Below are 23787 nucleotides of genomic sequence, written 5' to 3' on the forward strand. Positions count from 1 at the left end.
CCTGCAAGCCTGCTAAAGTTTTCTTAGTCTCAGTCACCATAATTAAGTGAGGAATATGCTATTGCCTCCTGTGTATCATACCCTCTGGGACTACAAAGACCGAGATCAGACAAATTACCATGTAGTGTTATTTTGTTTAAGAGGTTTAATCTCATCTTTTTGTAACTTAGAATGTGTGAGGATTTGTAGGACTCCCCTTAGGAGGTCAGGGTTGCACTACACAAAGGAAAGTCAAATAGCATTCAGATTAGGGACACTGACTAACATAATTTTATCAGTAAACTGTCAAAGTACTCGTAATGAAGTTCCCGATTATATTGCCCTCTAGAAATAGTTCTCCCACTAGAATTATTCTTGGGACCGAGAGCTGGACGTAACGCCAAGTGGAAAGTTCTGAGATATTTGGCGAGTTGTGGAAGTATATTGGAAAGACAGATTAGAGGCCATAGGAGAGGGAGTGTTGATTGCAGTTGACAAAAATATTGTCTCTATTGAGATCAAAGTTGAGTGCAACAGTGTAGTTATCTGGTTGTGTATAACAGGTGTAGGTGAAACCTTTTTAATTGTTGGTTGTTTTTAGCAGGCACCTGATTCTGCTATGACAGTTCTAGAGTTATTCAAAGAAAGTATATAGTCAACACAGGGTAGATAGCCAGATCATGCAATACTAGTTGGAGGCGACTGTAGCCTACCGAGTGTAGACTACTTGGCTGGTTGGTTGATTTGGGGGAGGGAACCAAACAGCAAGGTATAGACTGGTATGTCTATGGGTTCATTGTAGGGGGGTACAGACAGACAGTAGTGTGAACTACTTTTGAACACTTTTCTGAAAACTTTCTTTAGCAGCTAGTTCGGCAGCTCAGATGCAATGGAAATATCTTAGACCTTGCAGCTACAAATAGGCCAGACCTCAACAACATCAGTGTAGAAACTGGCATTGGCAATCATGTCGTCACTGTAACAACTATGATCAGTCAAGAAGGCTTGGAGAGTGTTTCTGCTAGATACAGCAGATAAGCAGTTATTAGCATCTCACTTAGAAAGTGGATCAGCATCAGTCAGTTCCAGTACAATGTATGTACAGGTATTGTGAGCAAATTTGAAGCAGCTTGTAAATCGTGGTCTGGAGAGTTGGGTGTCTAGGAAGTGGAAAAAGGATGAAAAAGACCCACTACGGTTTAATAATGAAATTCAGAGGATGCTGAGGAAGCACAGGCTGTTGCCCTCTCCATTCAAAAGGGAATGCACAAATAATTACAAGTGAAGTTTAGTAGAGATTTGTGCACCTTTGTAAAGATCTATATGTGAAGCATAGAATTACCGCTACAACACCTTACCAAAAGGTCTGGCAGAGAACCTGAGAAAATTTGGTGTTATGTAAAATCGCTATATGGTTCTAAGGTTTCCATTCAGTCCATTGTTGACCAATCTGGTGTGGCAGTTGAAGACAGCAAAACAAGTGCCAAAGTATTAAATCCAAACAAATGCCACAGTATTAAATATTACATTCAAGAAATCATTCACATGGGAGAAACATACAAACATAGTATCATTTTACCATTGGACAGACTCTCATACCGACGATATAGTAATAAGTATCCCTGGTGTAGACAAACAACTGAAAGAGTTAAAAACAAATAAATTTCCAGTTACAGATTGAATCCCAGTTCGATATTACGAATAGTACTCTACAGCTTTGGCCCCTTGCCTAGCCTGCTTTTTTCCTGAATTTCTTGCCTAGCACAAAATCGCAGTGATTGGAAAAAAGCACAAGTGACTCCAGTGTATAAGAAGGGTAAAAAACGGACTCAAAATTTTAGATCAATATCCCTAATTTCTGCTTTGTACAGAATCCTTGAACCTATTCTCAATTTGAATAAAATAAACTTTCTTGAGACAGAGAAGCTTATATCCACAAATCAATATGGTTTTAGAAACCTTTGCTCATGTGAAACTCCGCTTGCTCTTTTCTCACAAGATATACTGAGAACAATGGATGATGGGCTTCAGGCAGATTCCACATTTTTAGATTTCTGGAAAGCATTTGACATGGTGCCTCATTGCAGGCTGTTAACAAAGGTACACGCATATGGAATAAGTTCACAAATACACAAGTGGCTCAAAGACTTCTTAAATAATGGAACCCAGTATGCTGTCCTCAACAGCCAGTGTTCATCAGAGGGAAGGGTCTCATCAAGAGTGCCCGGGGAAGTGTGAGGGCTGTTGCTGTTCTCTATATACAGAAATGATTTGGTGGACCTGGTGGGCACCAGCCTGCAGATTTTTTTTATATGGAAAAATGTAATTAATGTGGACAAGTATTATTATTTTTTGTTGTGGTTTTAGGGCGCACAACTACAATGGTCATTAGCGCCTTGACTAAGTTAGGAATGCACCGCGAGGCACAAGGTTAAAACAGCAACTAAAAGGGACAACATTATGAAAGACGTATTAACAGGTGTAGGATTTAAAAAAATAACAGCATAATCAAACGTCCTTAGACAGGTGTGTCAAGTTAATAAAACAAAGAACCCGAGCAGCAGCTCCTGGGTCATTCGCTAAAATGGCATCCAGAGTACATGGCAGGCCAAGATCAAGACGCAGTGTAGTAAAATCCGGACAGGACGTTTAAATGTGGCGGACCGTCAGCAATCGCCCACATGGACAGAATGGCGCCGGCGCTGCCGTCAGTTGATGGCGGTGGCTGAACCGGCAGTGTCCAATTTGCAGCCGGGCCAAAACGACCTCCTCCCGCCGAGAAGGACGTGTGGAGGACATCCAAGCCGCGGGAAGAGGTTTCAAGGCCCGAATCTTGTTGTCCGTAAGTGCAGCCCAATCGACATGCCACAGCAATAAAATGCGCTGACAAATGACCCTGCTACAATCTGATGAAGGGACACAACAAGAAGCCGTCCGAGGCTGGAGGACCGCAGCCTTGGCCGCGGCATTTGCAGCTTCGTTCCCAGCGATACCGACATGGCCAGGAACCCACATAAAGCTAACTGGAGACCCGTCGTCCACCAGCTGCTGAAGAGAGCGTTGGATCCGGTGCACGAAAGGGTGAACCGGATACGGATCACTGAGGCTCTGGATGGCGCTCAGAGAATTGGAGCAGATGACATAAGCAGAATGTCGGTGGCGGCAGATGTAAAGAACAACCTGGTAGAGGACAAAGAGCTCAGCTGTGAAGACCGAACAATGGCCATGTAGCCGGTATTGGAAACTTTGTGCCCCAACAATAAAAGAACACCCGACCTCGTCATTGGTCTTAGAGCCATCTGTATCTTAGAGCCATCTGTATAAATGAAGGTCATATTAATGAACTTCGAACGAAGTTCGATAAAACGGGAATGGTATACCGAACCGAGGGTAACCTCCTTTGGGAGCGATCTGAGGTCAAGGTGAACGCAAACCTGAGCCTGCAGCCAAAGTGGCGTGTGGCTCTCACCCACTCTAAAGGTTGCAGGGAGTGGAAAATCAAGATGTTGGAGGCGACAAAAGCGAACTCCAGGGGGTAGCAGGGCAGAGACATACAACCCATCGAGAGAGTCATCAAAAAAGGAACGATACAATGGGTGGTCGGGCATAGACAGTAGCCGACAGGCATAATGACAAAGCAGTATATCGCGCCAGTAGGTGAGTGGCAATTCACCAGCTTCAACATGAAGACTCTCGACGGGACTAGTATAAAACGCTCCGATCGCAAGATGTAAACCCCGATGTTGTATGGAGTTGAGGCGGCGTAAGATGGACGGCCGTGCAGAGGAGTATACGAAGCTCCCATAATCCAGCTTGGAGCGGACGATCGACCGACATAGGCGAAGTAGACCACAGAGAACACGGAGGACATTTAGAGAACGGGTACAACGGGCAGCCAAATATGACACATGTGGAGACCAGCTAAGTTTCCTGTCAAATGTAAGACCTAAAAATTTTGTTGTCTCCACGAATGGGAGAGCAATGGGACCGAATCTTAAGGACGGTGGGAGAAACTCTTTGTAGCGCCAGAAGTTAATACAGACCGTCTTCTCGGCAGAAAAACGGAAGCCATTGGCGACACTCCAGGAGTAAAGATGGTCAAGAGAATGCTGAAGACAGCGCTCCAGGAAACATGTATGCTGCGCGCTGCAATATATGGTAAAATCATCCACAAAAAGGGAGCCTGATACATCAGCTGGGAGGCAATCCATCATTGGATTGCTCACTATGGCGAACTGAGCCCTGTGACACCCCATTCTCCTGGCGAAAGGTGTCTGACAGGACAGAACCCACACGTACCCTGAACTGTCAATCCAATCAATAAAAAGAGGGAGGCGACCGCGAAGGCCCCATGTATGCATGGTGCAGAGAATGCCCGCCCTCCAACAGGTGTCATAAGCCTTCTCCGAATCAAAGAACACAGGTGCAGTCATGTGCTTCCGCAAGAAGTTATTCATAATGAAGGTCAACAAGGTAACCAGATGGTCGACAGCAGAGCAGCACCTACGAAATCCACATTGTACATTGGTAAGTAGGCGTCGAGATTCGAGCAGCCAAACCATATGAGAGTTAACCATTCGCTCCATCACCTTACAGACACAGCTGGTAAGTGAGATGGGTTGATAACTGGAAGGCAAGTGCTTGTCCTTCCCCGGCTTAGGAATCTGTACAACAATAGACTCACGCCAGCATGCGGGACCATGTCCCTCAATCCAGATGCAATTGTAAGTATGAAGAAGGAAACCTTTACCCGCAGGAGAAAGGTTCTTCAGCATCTGAATATGAATAGAATCAGGCCCTGGAGCGGACGACCGTGACCTGGCAAGTGCATTTTCGAGTTCCCGCATGGTGAATGGGGCATTATAACTTTCACGACTCAAGGAGTGGAAGTTAGGTGGCCTAGCCTCCTCTGCCTGTTTTCGGGAGAGGAAGGCAGGATGGTAATGAGCGGAGCTCGAAACCTCTGCGAAAAAGCGGCCGAAGGCATTGGAGACATCCTCAGGGGCCACAAGGACGTCATTCGCGACCATCAAGCCAGAAACTGGTGAGTGGACCTTAGTGCCAGATAGCCGGCGCACGCTACCCCACACAACAGAAGGAGTAAAACTGTTTAAGGTACTTGTGAAAGCAGCCCAGCTGGCTTTCTTGCTTTCTTTAATAATACGACGACACTGCGCACGTAATCTTTATTAATTGATACAATTCGCCACTGTAGGGTGGCGTTTAAAGGTGTGTAAAGCACGTCGACGAGCACGTAAAGTGTGTCTACATGCTGCGGTCCACCAGGGGACCGGTACGCGACGTGGAGAAGAAGTAGTGTGAGGGATGGAATATTCAGCAGCAGTGAGAATGACTTCCGTGAGGTGTGTGGCCTGACTATTGCAGCTTGTGAAGGGTTGATCCTGAAAGGACACCCTGGAAGAGCAGATACCCAGTCCACTTTGGAGATGTTCCAACTAGTTGAGCACGGAGAGGGGGTATGATGCAGGAGATGGACAACACACGGGAAGTGGTCACTCGAATATGTATCAGAAAGTGCATACCACTCAAACAGGCGTGCAAGTTGGGTAGTACATACAGAGAGGTCTAAATGGGAATAGGTGTGAGATGTGTCTGAAAGAAAAGTAGGGGCACCAGTATTGAGGCAGACAAGATTGAGCTGGTTGAAAACGTCTGCTAACAGGGAGCCCCTCAGACAGGATGCTGGAGAGCCCCAAAGAGGATGGTGAGCATTGAAGTCTCCAGTTAACAAAAATGTTGCAACTAGCTGAGCAATAATTTGCACCATGTCTGCCCTGGTAACGGCAGACGACGATGGAGTGTAAACGGTACAAAAGTAAAATGTAAAAGTGGGGAGAATAATGCGGACGGCAACTGCCTGCAGGCCGGTGTGCAATGTGATGGGATCATAGTAGATATCATCCTGGACCAGCAACATAACCCCTCCATCAGCCAGAATACCTGCCACAGGGGGTAGGTCAAAAAACAGAGGTGTAGTGTGCCAAGGCAATGTGATCGCATGGGCGTAGATTCGTTTCCTGGAGGGCTACGATGAGCAGACGGTGCAAGCGGAGCAGCAGCTTAAAGTCCTCTCGGTTGGAGCGAATGCTGTGAATATTCCAGTGAATTAGTGCCATTGTGAGAAGAAGATGCAAGAAGGGGTTATCTCGAAGGCCGCTGAGGGCCCGGCTACGAGCGAGCACTGCCGCCGCTAGCAGTAGGCGGACAGTCATCGTCCATTTGTTCTATAGGTTCATCGGCCATCTTGTTAAGATGGCTGGGAGGGGGAGCTTCCTCCACTGGTGAACAGCCAGATGTTCGGCTACCAGCGGTGTGGCCAGGCGAAACGGATGACGGCCTGGGGCGGCAACCGCTGGGTGGCGCACGAGAAGAAATGCGCCGTGGCGGGGAAGGAGAACTGTGCTTCCTATGAGCCTTCTTGGAAGGTTGTTTTGTGGAAGTATTGGTCGATGGCTGGGAGTTCGAGGTACGTAGGAGGTCTGCACGAGACGGTTCCTTCTTGAAGGCCCGTGCATCTGACTTCTGGGTCTTCGTCTTGGCAGAAGCTCATAAAGGTGCTTGTGTCTGAGGGGTGACAAGAGGAAGAGGAGACATCGACCGGGCGATCTTAGCACTGGCCGAACGGACGACCGTAGTGCTGAAGGTCAGATCACATGTCTGCGTCGCCACCTCCCTGGTAGTCCAAGGAGAGGCGAGGACAGTACTGTATTTCCCCGCTGGGAGCAGCGTGGGCTTCCTACTAGCAAACAGCTTGCAAGCAGCTGAGGTGGACACTTTCTCTTTGACCTGAATTTCTGGGATACAGCGTTCTTCCTTGTAAATGGGACAGTTGCGGGAGGTCGCTGCATGGTCACCCTGACAGTTCACACAACGAGGAGACGGAGGTGGACAGTCACCCTCAGGGACATCCCTGCCACAAGTGACACATTTAGCCGCGTTGGAACAAGACTGGCGAGTGTGATTAAAACGCTGACACTGGTAGCAGCGCGTAGGTGTCGGGACATAGGGGCGAACAGAAATAACCTCGTAGTCCGCTTTGATGCGCGACAGCAGCTGAATATTGTCAAAGGTCAAGAAAAGTGTCCGGGTTGGTACAAGGTCATTGTTGACCTTTTTCATGACCCTATGGGCAGCCGTCACGCCTTGCTCAACAAGGAAAGACTGAATCTCCTCGTCAGTCAATCCGTCGAGAGATCTAGTATATACCACACCACGAAACGAATTCAAATTGCGGTGAGCCTACACCCGGACAGGGAACGTGTACAGGAGTGTGGCCCGAAGCAGTTTTTGTGCCTGAAAGGTGCTCTCAGTTTCTAGTAACAAGGTACCGTTACGCAACCTGGTACAAGACTTGACTGATCCGGCTATGGCATCTACGCCCTTCTGGATAACAAAAGGGTTGACAGAGGAAAAATCCTTTCCATCCTCAGATCGAGAAACTACGAGGAACTGTGGGGCAGGCGGTAGTACTTTTGTCACTGCTGGCTGGTCAAGTTTCTGTTTTTGGGCAGAAGTCGAGAGAGAAGAAGAAGAAGAAAAAGAAAAAGAAGAAGAAGAAGAAGAAAAATCCATTGCGGAGGAATCTCCCATGATTGCCAGCATCTCTGCGGTCCTTCCTTGTGGGGACCCTCTCAGAGGGCACTCCCGCCTTAGGTGATTATTCACACCTCAGGTCACACCTCGCGAGAAACGGACGGAGGGATCAATTGGCATGGTCGGAAGGTGTCAGCTCAGGCAATCACCCTTCCCTGGGCCTGGCCTTTACCAGGGGGTACGTGCGTGCCTTAGTTGTCTACCCAGGGCGGGGAACTACGCGTTAACCCGTCACCGGCTAAGGCGTGCGAACACGTGGGTCGGCCTTCAGGCACGCACAGGGATGAAGGAAACAGAGGAAAAAGAAAGGAGAGAGGGAAAGAAAGGACAGAATGTCTCAAACGCCGAAGCAGAGACCAGAGAAGGCCAGGAGGAGGAGAGGGCAAGGAGGAGGAGGAGGAGGAGGAGAGGGCAAGGAGGAGGAGGAGGAGGAGGAGGAGAGGGCAAGGAGGAGGAGGAGGAGGAGGAGGAGAGGGCAAGGAGGAGGAGGAGGAGGAGGAGGAGAGGGCAAGGAGGAGGAGGAGGAGGAGGAGGAGAGGGCAAGGAGGAGGAGGAGGAGGAGGAGGAGAGGGCAAGGAGGAGGAGGAGGAGGAGGAGGAGGAGAGGGCAAGGAGGAGGAGGAGGAGGAGGAGGAGGAGGAGAGGGCAAGGAGGAGGAGGAGGAGGAGGAGGAGAGGGCAAGGAGGAGGAGGAGGAGGAGGAGAGGGCAAGGAGGAGGAGGAGGAGGAGGAGAGGGCAAGGAGGAGGAGGAGGAGGAGGAGAGGGCAAGGAGGAGGAGGAGGAGGAGGAGAGGGCAAGGAGGAGGAGGAGGAGGAGGAGAGGGCAAGGAGGAGGAGGAGGAGGAGGAGAGGGCAAGGAGGAGGAGGAGGAGGAGGAGAGGGCAAGGAGGAGGAGGAGGAGGAGGAGAGGGCAAGGAGGAGGAGGAGGAGGAGAGGGCAAGGAGGAGGAGGAGGAGGAGGAGGAGAGGGCAAGGAGGAGGAGGAGGAGGAGGAGGAGGAGGAGAGGGCAAGGAGGAGGAGGAGGAGGCGGAGGAGGAGGAGGCGAGGCAAGGAGGAGGAGGAGAGGGCAAGGAGGAGGAGGACGAGGGCAAGGAGGCGGAGGAGAGGGCAAGGAGGAGGAGGAGAGGGCAAGGAGGAGCGGGCAAGGAGGAGGAGGGGGCAAGGAGGCGGAGAGGGCAAGGAGGAGGAGAGGGCAAGGAGGAGGAGAGGGCAAGGAGGAGGCGAGGGCAAGGAGGAGGAGAGGGCAAGGAGGAGGAGAGGGCAAGGAGGAGGAGGAGGGCAAGGAGGCGAGGGCAGGAGGAGGAGGCGGAGGCGGAGGCGAGGGCAAGGAGGAGGAGGAGGAGGAGGAGCGGGCAAGGAGGCGGAGGAGGCGAGGGCCAGGAGGAGGCGGAGGAGCGGGCAAGGCGGAGGCGGAGGCGAGGGCACGGCGGAGGCGGAGGCGAGGGCCAGGCGGAGGAGGCGGCGAGGGCCAGGCGGCGGAGGCGGCGCGGGCCAGGAGGAGGCGGAGGAGCGGGCCAGGAGGCGGCGGAGGAGCGGGCCAGGCGGAGGCGGAGGAGAGGGCCAGGAGGCGGAGGCGGCGCGGGCCAGGAGGAGGAGGCGGAGCGGGCCAGGCGGAGGCGGAGGCGAGGGCACGGCGGGCGGAGGCGCGGGCAAGGCGGCGGCGGAGGCGAGGGCCAGGAGGAGGCGGCGGCGCGGGCCCGGAGGCGGCGGCGGAGCGCGGGCCAGGAGGCGGAGCGGGCCCGGCGGAGGAGCGGGCACGGCGGAGGCGCGGGCCAGGCGGCGGAGCGGGCACGGCGGCGGAGGCGAGGGGCAGGGGCCAGCGTCAGTAAGCCCGTGCGATGGAGACGAACCGCAAGTACCGACCCCAAGGACGGCAGAACCCAGAAGAAGTGACCCCAACCTAAATGCCCGCAACTATAGGTCGGGAACCCGTCCGTCTCCAGACGCAGGCGCTAACTACCCCTTGAGGGGGAGGGACTCATTTTAGTCGCCTTTTACGACAGGCAGAAATACCTCGGGCCTATTCTAACCCCCAGACCCGCAGGGGAGGTGGGTGAGTAGGAAGATCATACCTGTAGTGTTCAGATACAGTATTAGTAGTATCCCGCTTGACACAGTCAAGCTGTTTAAATATCTGGGCATAAAGTTGCCAGCAATGTAAGATGGAACGAGCATATGAGAACTGTGGTAGGGAAGGCGAATGGTTGACTTCAGTTTATTGTGAGAATTTTAGGAAACAGTGCTTCACCTGTACCGCTGCTGTGACCTATTCTTAAGTACTGCTTAAGTGTTTGGGATCTGTACCAGGTCACATTGAAGGCAGACAACAAAGCAATTCAAAAGCGGGCAGCTAGATTTGTTACCAGGAAGTGTGAACAACATGTGAATGTTATGGAGATCCTTTATGAACTCAAATGTGAATCCCTGTAGGGAAGGCGACATTCTTTTCAAGATACGCTATTGATAATATTTAGAAAACCAGTATTTGAAGCTGACTGCCAAACAATTCTACTGCTGCCAACATACATTGCACATAAGGACCACAAAGATAAGATACAAGAAATTAGGTGTTGGGTTAATTTGGAGGATACCAAGCTGCGAGGTCATCGGTCTCATTGGACTAGGAAAGGATGGGAAAGGAATTCAGCCACACCCTTTCAAAGGAACCATCCTGGCATTTGCCTGAAGCATTTACAGAAATCACAGAAAACCTAAATCAGGATTGTCAGAAGCGGGATTGAACTGTCGTCGTCGTCCTGAATGAGAGTCCAGTGTGCTAACCACTGTGCCACCTCCACTCGGTGACAAATTAGGGCTCACATGGAGGCATACAGACACTCTTTTTCCCGTACTCTATTTGCAAGCAGAACAGGAAAGGAAACGTCTAGTAGTGGAAGAGGATATCCCCAACTATATACTGTACAGTGACTTGTGGAGTATCGATGTAGATGTAGTGTACAAAGCCATTTGAGCAGTCGTTCTTCCCACACCCCATATGCTAATGGCATGGATAGGAACACCAATACATGTGGTAGATTTCTTCTATCATGAACTTCAGAGTGGTTTGCAGAGTATGGGTGTAGATATAAAAGTGAGAAATCTTACTCTAAGATGCTTTCCTGTGAAGAGACAGGTCTAATAGTGATTTACAGAATATCACTAAATAGCAAGATTAAAAATGTTCATGCAATAGACAGTGCAAGAGAGAACTGAAAAGGTTAAGACAATTTTTTTTTGTTTTCAGAAAACATTTTTGCCAAACAATTTTAACAAGTGGCATATGCTTACTAGCTTCACAGCTACCTCATTTATCTGTAAATATGCTTTCAGCTCTCTTACAGTGAATTGGAATCTGGAAACAAAGTGGAGTATTTAGATACAAATTAGTAAACATTTTTCAGATCCTTGTACCTGAAGTGGAATTAATGTCTGTTTGCTAGAGAGAACGTCATGAATATAAGAAAGTACCAAATTTTCTCAGCTTTCTGGGAAAACACTCAATAACTAGTCTTAGACACACAATCCATTTCACTCAACAGAAATTTAGTTTGGCTTTCTGTTCTAAGCTGACAGAGCTTTGAACTTTTTAACCACCCTCAACACAAGTGTCAAACTATCTTTACTTACAAGTTCTTTGCTGCGCCAAATCCACCAGGGAAGACTACCGCTGATGCAGAATCTGCAGTAAGTTCTGACAATGGCTTTACAGGGCCACGGGCAATTCTGGCCGATTCACTCAGAACACTCCTGTTCTCTCCATCAACTGGAGACCCCTAAAGAAGATAAAATGTTTACAAAAAATAATAGTAGACGATTTCATGTTTGGAGGATGTTACAAAATATAATCACAAATTCATATGAGGAATGTTTTGAAGAGATTTACACTAGCACAGAAAAAAAACACTGAAGAAAAACAATTGTTTGCGACTAAATTGACCACACAGACCACAAAAACAAATCTAAAAATTTCTAACTTTCAGTGAGTGTGTGTGTGTGTGTGTGTGTGTGTTTGAAAAAGGTCTTGTTGGCCAAAAGCTTATTTTGTGACAGTCTTTTCGTTGTGCCTCTCCATGACTTAACATCTCCGCTTTATGGTGAGTAGCAACTATCCTTTTCATAAAATTAAATTAAGTTTATACTTTGCAGTAATGTTGGGGTTTTATTGCCAGCTTTGTAACTTCAACTACAAAATCATTAGTAGGAGATTCTTCCCAAAGTCATCAAAATTAAGATTAAAGGTTGTCCACCTAGGTACTGCAAACTCATTTTCGATCCATTATGGAGTCTATATGAAGTAAATGTTACCCAGTCTAAATTATGACAAGTTTAATACACATATTCCCTGTGAAGTCAAATTTGTTACCACGATACTTGGTTTGCAATAAGATAACACAATATACTGTTTCTTCTTGCATCCAGACAGTTTTTTATCCCTACAAACAGAAAGATTAGGCTACATTTCAGTCAACTTGGAACATACAACAAAATCAGTGAACCACTTGTAGAGCTCAGTGGTACCATTTCCTGCTCTTTGCATAAAGTAAGACTACAGCCACTAAGGCTAATTATAATTATTTTTGAAAGACACTAATGCGTTCAAGAATATAACTTTATTTTTGCATATCGTTGAACACAGGGACAATGCCAAAGCCAAGATATATTTAAAAAAAAAAAAAGACGACGGTATAGCACTAGAACAAAACCAAAGAATAAACACATCGTAAATAACATTCTTCACAGAATAAATGCCGAAGTCCAGTAGGCGATTCTGTTGTGTCACCAGGCGGTTCCTACACAGCCCCCCCCCCCCCCCAAGGGAAAAGCATTTTGTTTGAATCATATCTCTTCCCCTGTAATCCTAAGTTGACAACTTCATGCTCGTTATTATATGTTGCGAGAGCCAATTTACATTTTTTATGTTCCAACCCACTGAAAGCCCAGCCCATAATATAATTCCTAGCATTTGTTTCAACAGGCCTACCTTCATTAATCCTGGTATCAGCATACAGAGATAATTAAACATTGTCATCAGCAGACAAATCACTCACACATCCAATGAAAGGCAGTTTTTCAGTTCATTAATTTTATTACTAGGAATGCTGCTGCTTCTACTTCACAGTTACTCTCTGTAGTAGAAGTTGCTGTTTGTAGTAATAATAGCCACATAGAGCACATGTACTCCTGCTTCCAACCATTTTGTGGTTCCATAAAGCAAGGCGATGCATCAGATAAGCCTTCTGAGTCTCACTATGTAAATCAGCTGTTCACTCCCAGTTTTAGTTTTCAGCTTAAGCTACTAGGAGGTGTTTGGGAGAATATCATACTTTTTAGGGAAGAGTTTCCACTAATAAGTTTAGGCCCTCACCTATAGCCCTTGGAAGCAGGAGTTTAAGAATGTGCTGATATACTGGCTACAACCTCTACAAACAGGAAACTTCCTGTCTGCCTAATCCACAAGCAGACTCCACAGTTTCTTCTTCAAGTAACCTCACTGTGTCCGGAGATGAGGTAAATCCAATGCAGAATCCTATCCTAAGCTCTCAAAGCACTGTTGTGTTGCCCACTCAAACTACATATCCTAGACCGTCTATTAGTCCTGCTACCAATTCCTTATACCTCAAACCATCAATTTCTTGTGTCTGACCCACATGCAAAGCTTATCCAACGTAACTGTATAAACTGGAGTCCACGCAATATTTATTGTTACTAACCACGAACACAGAGGAGGGATAATTATTTGTGGAAATTTCAATTTAAACTTTTAGTCACCTATCAATTACAACATGTATGTAAGTAACTTTGTGAATTCTGTTGGTTTTTAAATCACAACCACTGAAATAACATTACCACCAGCCTTGGGCACAGGAAACTCTACAGTTATCTCATTTTAATTAAAACATCTAAATTCATATATAATGAAGACTCTTGCATCTGATTGCTTGGTACTAGTTCTGTGAAACTACAAAACAGTGAAACTAACCTGGTATTCTGCCAATAGAAATAAGGTATTTGGTAAATAAGCAGAACCTGACTACATTTAAGGTTCTTTCAGATGATGCAGACTAGTTTGAGAATATTCAACTGACAGAGTTTATGACCTTGTAGTCACTCTCTCCACTATTGTTAATATGCCCTTTCCTCGTAAAACATTGAATTCAATGAAGTGTGTGATTTACAGATGGTGATAATTAAGAGTGTTCAATTAGTGTTTCATGACTGCTATAGAAGTAAGGCTCTGATGTAATTAAAAAAAAAAAAAAAAGTTCAACACTGTAGGAAAGGTAGACTGATACTTACTGTAAAATAGACATGTTACGTTGCAGATGGGCACAATTTTGACACTTAGAAAGCGAAATGAGATTCAGCCAGGTCTTAAAAGAAATGTAATGTAAAAAGAATGATTCTACAATAATCACATCTGAAAAAAAGATGTAAGCCATCGGAAGACATAATAGTGTGTGTAACAGCAACAAACAGGATGTAGTCATCTGCATGATGCACTGTGTGATACTTTCCTTACTGATAAGGTACAGGAAATAATAAAGAATACCAATAGTCATAATATAAGCACTGGCAATAAGTATTTTGTGCAAAATACTACAGAGACAGTAAGTCAATTCAGTTTTAGACTGATTAAAGTGCAAGATCAAACTAATATGTTTAAAGATATTTACAGCTTCAGTAGTGATATTTATGGATTGAATACACTAATGTTAAAATCAGTTCACCTAACATAACTTATGATAATGTAGGCCCTATATGGTTGACTTACCTTCTGGTGGTCAATGACATGCATCTGCTTTACATCAGGAGCATACACAACAGGTTCAGCCCCTTTCCTTGTAATATGGGCCAGTACAGCAGTTGCTTCATGTATTTCTGAGCCATCATAGACACCACAACCAGACAAGACCTGCACAAAGGTGCATCATAGTGCTGAACAAGTTGGTACAACAGAATCTCATAATCAAAGATAAATGTAAAATAGATAAATAAAAGGAATATAAACTGTGTTCCATAATATACAAGATAAAATTCTTATTTTTCTTTTTTAATTACTGCTCTGAGGTTTCTATTTTCGTAGGGGCTGATAATTTGCTTGAAATTGACAAATATAAATCAAGGTTTTAAGACCATTACATTAAAATAAAGATATAACTAATTATGAATGTGGTACATAAGTTTTTATTTGCTCTTTTTATCCCAGAAAGAAACACTGAAGGTAAAACATCTTGACAGAGGTATATTTTCACAAGTTTACAGATTATTCTTCACATAAATAAAGGAAATGATATGTTGAGAGCAAGGCAATTAGATAAAAGTATTTCATGAATTGTGAGAAGCATCTGACTCTGTACTACGCAAAACACTAATTAACGAGAGTACAATCACAAGGGGTTTCATACAGAATTTATGACTAGACTGAGGATTTCTTGGCAAGTAGGATGAAGCATGATTTGGATGTAGAATTGTCGTCAGACATAGAAGTAACTTCAAATGTGCCCCTGGGAAGTATATGGAGACACTTGCTTTTCACGGTGTGTTACTGACATTGCCGAGAAAATTAACAGCAACTTCAGATGCAGTTATGGCTAACAGCAACTTCAGACTGTTTGCAGATGCAGTTATGGCTAACAAAGTATTAGCCAAAAAAGCTGCACAAATATTTAGTCCAATCAATAAGATGAAGGTGGCGCAAAGATTGAGAATTTCCTTTGTATATAAAGAAATGTAAAACTTTGCACTTAGAAAAATGAAAAAATGGTATGCTATGACCACGATATCTGAGCCACATCGGTTAACTCATACAAATACCTGGTGTCACAATCTGAGGACATGGAATAGAACAACAACGTACACTCAGTTGTTAAGTGAATCAGGTGCCACACTTCAGCTTATAGGGAGACTGCTGAAAAAACACTTGTATGGCTCATCCAATAATATTCCTCAATATTGAAGTGTGGGGAACCCATACAAAACAGGATCACTAATGGATACTGACTCAGCTAATACAGATATGTCAGCACACTCTCAAATAGTGAGAAGTGGCATAATCACTGTTCCAAAAATGGACCCTTAGATAAGGATGATGATGATGATAATAATAATAATTTGCAATGCAACTATGGAATAAATCACTACCCCAAAACAAAGTGGTTATTAGTTTGAATGGGTGAAGTGACTCAGTGGTTAACATACACACTGCACTCATTCTGGAGGGCCACTGTTCAAATTCCCATCTGGCCTTCAAGATTACAGTGGTTTTCTTAAACTGCTTGGATCAAATGCTGGAATGGTTTCTGTGACAAAGACACTGCCAATATCCCTGTCCAAGCATTTGTTACATCTTTAACAACCACATCAATAGGATGTTAAACTGAAAGCTTCCTTCTAATTAGCTTAGTACTTCCTCATTCATAGCAGAAAACTGAAACCATCTGCTTCACTATTCCACTCCAGAATTCAAATTAGATACATGAAGATTTGTAATGACAGTATCCATAAGAGTGCACTGCTAATTTCTCATCATTCATCTTCTGCTTCATTTCCCTTCAGTTTGTCCTTGCAAAAATTGAGAATTTGCTTTAAATATTAGGAAATGTACAAATTTGCACTAACAAAATGAGAGTGTGTGTGATGTTCCTGATTGCTTCACTGGATCAACTGAACTTTTTTGGCTTGGTCTCATAACAATGACGTGGAATGTGACATCACACAAGTACAAACAGAAATCAGCTAAAACACTGACAATATTTCTGTTGCGAGTGTATTACTTTTTTTTTTTTAATGTTAGTTACTGTGACAAGACTGATCTGTTGTATGCCCTGAGGTCTAGGCCAACCAGACAGTGACACTTCGGTTGTACGCTAGTGAAGCCTTATCAAACACTTACTTTAATCCACCATTTTAAACATTTTTTCTCCGTAACAATTTTAATCTTACCCATGTCAATTCAAGTGTGACTGTAATGATATACAACATATTATACGGTATGATCTTTTGCGGCATTGCAACAAAGGCGAAAAAACTTTCATTCTACAGAAGCAAGCAATATGATTATTCTACATCAAATTTACATCCAATCTCCTCAAATCACAAAAGTACATGGCAGAGGGTGTTTTCTACCACATACTATGTATTGGTGTTTCCTCCTCTTCCATTCAAGTATGGAACCTCCATGCACAACAAATATAGTGCGGCCCTCGGCACACCAAATAGAAGTTTATTGTATAGATACAACCCAAAACAGGTGTCCTACACTCCCTTCCAATCACACAAATATCTTTTGATATTTAATGTAAACTTATTTTCATTAAAAAGTGTAAGTGTCAAATGATTTTTGACAGTAAAGAAATAGTGGATCTACCTTAGTGTCTTCATATAAGTCACTCCGGATACTGTATGTTGAAAGAGAGTTGGACATTCCATGACAAGATTACAATCCATGCTGGATGACATGGAGAAGACAAATTCTGTTTGAGATATGTCATGTTTAAGGTCAGAATATGTTTTAAGAACCCACAAAAGATGGATGTCTTTGCAATTTTATGAAAGTTTTTTTGAGTCACTTCTGCTACCCTTCTTGTAGATGGATGTGATCTGTGCTTTCTTCAAGCAATTGGACACACATTTTGTTTCGGTGATGTATGTTATATTGTGACCTAAAGAGGGGCTAACTCAGTTTCAAATTTTGTATTACATCTGCTAGGCATTCAATTAATCCAAGTTTAGTTTCAGTTTCACTGCCACTAACATCAATATCTGTATCATACACCTTTGCATGGCGCGAAGATTAATGTTGGGTAGTACTCCCCGTATTTTCCTTTGTTGAGGAACTTTGCCATTTGGAGGAAAAAAATAGTGTATAGTAATGCTATGTTACGTTAACTGGGGACCTAGAAACGACGGAGAGGCTCCATCCCCGCCACAGCCGCAGTGGTCCACAACCCCACAACGACTACGGCAGTCCACTTCCCCCCCCCCCCCTGCCGCTCCCCACACCGAACCCAAGGTTGTTATGCGGTTCGGCCCCCCAGTGGAACCCCCCCCCCCCCCCCCCACCCCGCCCCCAGAGAACGTCTCACACCAGACGAGTGTAATCCCTATATTTGCATGGTAGAGTAATGGTGGCGTACGTGTACATGGAGAACTTGTTTGCGCAGCAATCGCCAACATAGTTTATCTGAGGAGGAATAAGGGGAACCAGCCAACACTTGGCGATGCAGATGGAAAACCACCTAAAAACCATACACAGACTGGCCGGTTCACTGGACCTCGACACAAATCCACCGGCCAGATTCGTGCCAGGGACTGGCGGTCCTTCCCGGCTGGAAAGCCGTACGTTAGAGTGCACGGCCAACCGGGCGGGCCAAGTTTCTAGTACTTTTGCATTTCATTTCATACATTAACTTTCAATTTCTGTTTCATCCACAAGTGTAAATTGTGTGTCCAATTAATGTACCTTAGACTTACTGATAGCATAGCTTGCCACCATATTCTTCTTAAAAAACACATTGTTTTATGTATAATAACTGAGACTGCGCACTTTGGCTATGAATTAAATTACTGGAAAGAATACAGAACTCAGATGCTTCATATAGCTTTATTCATGGAAAGACATGTTTTGGATTTTCACTGATCAATTGCACTCACTAACTGAAGCTGGGTGAAAACCAGAAATACATCTCAGCCTAAATAAAGCTAAATAAACAGTGGTTAGTGGCTATATTTCTACAAATAATAAAAATATTACTGGCGATGATGTCACTGATTAAGAAGTGAACCAGCTTTATCATTTATTTATTCATCTTTATTCATCCAATGCTCATCTCACAATGATTTAGGACTTGTGAAGCTAATACAGTACAAATCAGCAGGACAACAAATACAACACAAGCATAAGTAACATGCTTTATGAGAACAGAAAAAGGTATTGAGCGAGGTCATGAATTATAGTGTAAGTATTATGTAGTTCTCTCAATTCATATAATCATTTTGTGAGTAATTATCAATATCACATAGAGAGTGGGATTGTGTCTGTCGGATCATGTTATGAAGATCTTGGTAAATCCTTTTCCTAATTGGTTTCATATTTTGAGTAAGAAGGTATTGCTGGGTTAGCCAGAAAAACAAAGGTTGTAGGTATAAAAAATTAATTTTTAGGTTGATTTTTCCGTGAGCCAAATGACAAGGAGTCTGCCAACTACATGCAGAGGCTTGTCAAGCATGGCTGTCTGCATGCTGGCAGCAGTGCCCCCACTCCCTAACACCCCTGGTCACAGCAATTTGTCAATAATAAAGATGGTTTACGCAACGTATATAGTGCACTTTTTCTAAGTGGATGAAAACCTTAGTACTTACCACAGCAATGGTCTTGGATGAAGCAGCAGATGAAAATGCTGCAGTACATCCGTACTGCTGGAAAACTAGCTTATTGACATTTGGTACTATGAAACGCAGCATGCTTCTCCCGTGTCCTACAAATGCGATCTTGTGTAAATACAGTATCATATGAAAATGTATGAATGCTTCACATTTAAATATACTGCTTTAATTATCACCATCCACATGTTTCTGTCTTAATATTTTAAGATAATATTTACATAATACATGTAGGCTAAACTATTATATGCAATTTAATTTAATGAATGGTTATCACATTGCATTAATACTTGTTTCATAGATCATGAATACGACATTTCATAGTGGTGGGTGTGTTCAAAATAAAGTTTCCTTTACATGATATTTTTTAAAATTTTTCCTTAATTTAAAGCTATACTTATCTAAAAATTCATGTATTGAGTAGGAGTTGTCATTCAGAAATTCTTTTAATTTGTTTTTAAACAATGATTGGCTGTGTCACATTTTTAATGCTATTTGGCAAATGACCAGAGACTTTTGTGGCAGCATAATTCACCCCATTCTGTGTCAAAGTCAGATTTAATCCAGAATAGTCAAGATCATCCTTCGTTCCATGCACTTTACTGTTGTTTTTGAGCTGGGATGGGTTATTAATAACAAATTTTATAAGTGACCATATGAACTGCAAAGATACTGTGAATAACACATGTTCCTTAAATTGCTGCAATTATTCTGATTACATGTTTCTGTGCAATGAATACTTTTTCCCTTAATGATGAATTATCCCAAACATGGTCCCATATGAAAGCAGTGAATGAAAAATAAGCACAGTAGGCTAATTCACTGATATTTTTATCACCAAAATTTGCAACACCACTAACAGTGTAAGTAGTTGATGGTGGTGGTTAGTGTTTAACGTTCTGTCGACAACGAGGTCATTAGAGACGGAGCACAAGCTCGGGTTAGGGAAGGATTGGGAAGGAAATCGGCCGTGCCGTTTTAAAGGAACCATCCTGGCATTTGCCTGAAACGATTTAGGGAAATCACGGAAAACCTAAATCAGGATGGCTGGAGACGGGATTGAACTGTCGTCCTCCCGAATGCGAGTCCAGTGTGCTAACCACTGCGCCACCTCGCTCGGTGTAAGTAGTTGAACCTAAGCATTTCAGCAGATCATCAGTATGTTTCTTTCAGTTCAGTCAGTCAATGGTGCAACCCTGCATGCAGTCCGGACCTCTCTCACTGTGATTACGCTACTTTTGGTCCCCTTAAAAAGATTGAGGGGAAATGATTCACCTCTGACTATGATGTCCAGCTGTACGGGTGGAACTGGTTATCATCATAGCCCCGGGAATTTCATGAGACAGACATTCATCGCCTTGTGTCACAGTGGGACAAGTCTCTCAACAGCCAGAGCCAATACTTCTAACATACAGGTACTGGTTTCTGTAATTATACCTCTGGCTTGTTTCTTTTTGAACACCCCTTACATCAAGGACAATACAGGATCCTAGACTGAACCCTGTGGGACACCATTCTTGACAACTCCTCAATTAGAGAATTCTGCTGATTTTTTGCAGATCATCTGCACTGTTAATTTCAACATTCTCCATTCTCACAATTAAATATGGATAACGGCATTTGTACACTGTCCCTCTCATATCACAATACTTATCTAGAAGAATTTCATGAACCACACTGTCAAAAGCCTTTGAAAACACAAAATATCAGAATGGATGATTACGGTAATTCAGAGCAATTAATATTTGATCAGTGGCACCATATACAGCATTTTCTATTGAAAAGCCTTTCTGAAAATCACTGACATTTTATTAATATTTTCTGTTTACAAATATGTGAATGTACTCTTTAATACATTACTTTCTAAATAATTTTGGATAAAGCTGTCAGAAATGCGGTTGGGTGGTAGTTGTTAGCATCAGATCTATCCCCTTTTTTATGCAATGGTTTTAACAATAGCATGTTTCAGTCTATCTGGAAAAATGCCATGTTTCAGTGAGTTGTTATATATGTGGCTGAGACTCCTATTTACCTGTTGGGAACAAGCTTTTAGTACTATATTGTAAATGCCATCAATTCCAGGTGAGCTTATGCTTTTGAGTGAATATTATTCTCCTTCATTAGAAGAGGTGCAAGTGAGTTTCAGTTCTATTTTCTCCAAAACACTTAAAATTTTTTATCAAAAATATTTTTACTTCTGACTTTTTGTTAATAAACTTTTCACTGAGTTTGATAAAATACAGTGTACCTGTGCTCTCAGTTGCCCCGATTCACTTTTAAAGATATTCCAAATTGTTTTAATTTCATTGTCAGAGGTGTTAATTTCAAACATAATACACATACTTTTGGATTTTAACTTTTCTTAATACAGTGCAGCAGCTTTTGTGTCTGACTGTTTCTGGATCATTACTCCTTGTAGCTGTAAGATAAATTTTCCTTTTCTGTTTACAAGGTACTTTTATCTCTTAAGCAAGCCACAGCTTTTTATATGGTTTCTTACAATTATGTTACACAGGTTTTTTTAAGTAAAAGTCTAACTGTTGCAAGCTTTCCCTAAATTTTTCAACTGTTAATTGAATGCACTATTTTGGAGAACTATTTTGCATTATTGCATGGCACTATTTCAGATACTGTAACTAGATGTGCGTCATGATCAGACGGGCCATTCGTAACAAAGTTTGTGTTTGATTAAATTTATCTTGGTCTATAAACACATAATCTATCAGTGTTCTGCTTTCCTGTACAAGACAAGTAGGAAAATCAATAACTGACATAAAATTGAAAGAAACAAGTAATATTTTGAGGTCATGCTTTCTGTCAGACACTTTCACAAAATCTGCTTGGAAAATAAATAAAAAAAAAAACAATGATTTGCTCCCCCTGTGACAGGTAGCACAACAAAGAATCCAAGATTTTTTCAAAAATAGCTGAAAACTTCCTAATGGGGACCTATACACAGCTACAATTATAAAAGAACCATTATTGAAGTTAAGCTCAGACGCACATGCTACTACATGTTGCTCTACACAAAAACTTTTAGCGTCTAAATTTTTCGCACTCCGTGTGCTGCTTGCTTATATCCACCTACATTTACCTTTTCCTTACTTGTGACTATATAACGTTCAGACAGGAATGGTACATCTATTCCACCCTCAATTTCTAAGTGTTCAAAACAAACAAGATGCTTGTCTACTTTTTTAATTCCTTGATATTCGGCTGCAATACACTAACATAATTTTTCACTTTGTTTTTAAGAGAATCTTCTGATATTTTAACATGTCTAGTACCTGCCTGTCTGAGCTTCTCATTAAGCTTAATTTCATTCAATGTTGAATCATTGGACACCGATACACATATACAAACGCAGCAAAATCATGCGAGGTATCATAAACCACGAAGAGCGTGCACAGGACATCCAAAACTAAGAACAATCGAGTATTTCATGAGCCAAGGAGTGACGTATATCCGTATAACGTGTATTACAGTTCTGAAATATCCGGCAATACTGGCCTTACTGAATCATGGAATCCTCGCCAATTTCAGGCTAATACTGGGAAGCCTTGGCAGTCCAACTCAACAGCACTGCGCCCTAAATTGCAGTCGACGATTTGTGTGACACATGACATTAAGGCAGATACGCCCTCAGTTTAGAAAATGTCTATGCATTTTTTTAAAGCCAAGGGACACTACTTGTCACAGCGCACGCAAGCTGGTGCTTTATTTTAGGTTGTTTTCGAATGTGGAATGGCATACTTTCGCGCTATATCCATATGCTCAATGACAAACGCCTTTTAAATATGCGATTTTCAAAGGAATGTCAGTGTCTAATTTTCTCACCAGTCAATTACCTTGTCCTTAGCGACTTACGAAATACTACTGTGTACTGCACAGCTAGCACAATCCACACATAGCATACGCCGGTAATTACGCAATGTCAACAAATCAGTACTAACCTAACCCACTGTGCATCGGCGTTGCCGTTGTAGTTGCATAGTCGTCTTGTGCTGCCGATGGATCGAAAGATATATCGAAATTGAGCTTACCTTCCTGTATGGTTCAAGATAGCGCGAGAGTTTGAAACAGGAATAGTCAACCTATTTTACCTAAAGCCTAGTTTTATATCTCTGTTAATAGTAAACTTTTCTTCCCACAGTAATTGTGATTTATAAAGTCTGAAAGTAACTTTACTTAATAAAATTTATAATGCGGAGTTACAGCAGCTTAAGTATATTATAATAATAATTACTTACCAAACCAACATTTACGAAAACCTGGGGTTGTTTTTAAAATTCCTATCGCCTGCCGCCGACCATGATCGCTGGAGTGTCCCCAGCAGGTGGTGGCGACCAGGTTGACTTCCACTGTTCAAAAAGTTTAGAGCGAAGCTTTGAAAGTTCTATAAATATGTTAGTACAAAGTTCTAAAATAGTTGATTGTTTTTCATAAGGAATTAGTCTCTCGTCATGGTAATATCTGAACGAGTCTCTTTTTCATAGACGTTCACTGAACAGTAAAGTACAGTAGTAGAAATAATGATTACATAAGGAGCTAAGGCCATGATGTTATTATCCTTCGTAGAACGCTATCATTTAAGCCCTCTTCATATCTAACACAAGCATTCGCGAGCAATGCGTAGGGGAAATTGCTTTCGCGCCTTGTAATTTGTACCTGTGACATTTGCAATGGACCGAAAAGAAGCGAAAAAGATGGAGGGAACATCGAAGCATAAGCGTGATAAGCTGTGTATTGTTTTTGGTTGCTGTTAAGTTGGTTGCTTCCTCATTTCGTTCAGTGCATTGTACTCATAATGAAGA

General features: G+C 43.2%; 1 protein-coding gene across 1 annotated transcript in view; it reads right to left on the minus strand.

Moving 5' to 3' along the window:
* LOC126266650 (ES1 protein homolog, mitochondrial-like) overlaps positions 1-23329 on the minus strand; it is a 37307-nt gene extending 13978 nt beyond the window's left edge. Inside the window, exons 1-4 of the mRNA XM_049971042.1 lie at positions 23224-23329; positions 18953-19068; positions 14364-14504; positions 11219-11364 (exon numbers count right to left, since the gene is read on the minus strand). Of these exons, the coding sequence (XP_049826999.1) occupies positions 11219-11364; positions 14364-14504; positions 18953-19054 (389 nt within the window). The 5' untranslated portion in view covers positions 19055-19068; positions 23224-23329. The remainder of the gene's footprint in view (positions 1-11218; positions 11365-14363; positions 14505-18952; positions 19069-23223) is intronic.
* Between the last annotated feature and the right edge of the window lie 458 nt (positions 23330-23787).

Source organism: Schistocerca gregaria, chromosome 4, assembly GCF_023897955.1.
Source record: "Schistocerca gregaria isolate iqSchGreg1 chromosome 4, iqSchGreg1.2, whole genome shotgun sequence".
Lineage (NCBI taxonomy): Eukaryota > Metazoa > Arthropoda > Insecta > Orthoptera > Acrididae > Schistocerca > Schistocerca gregaria.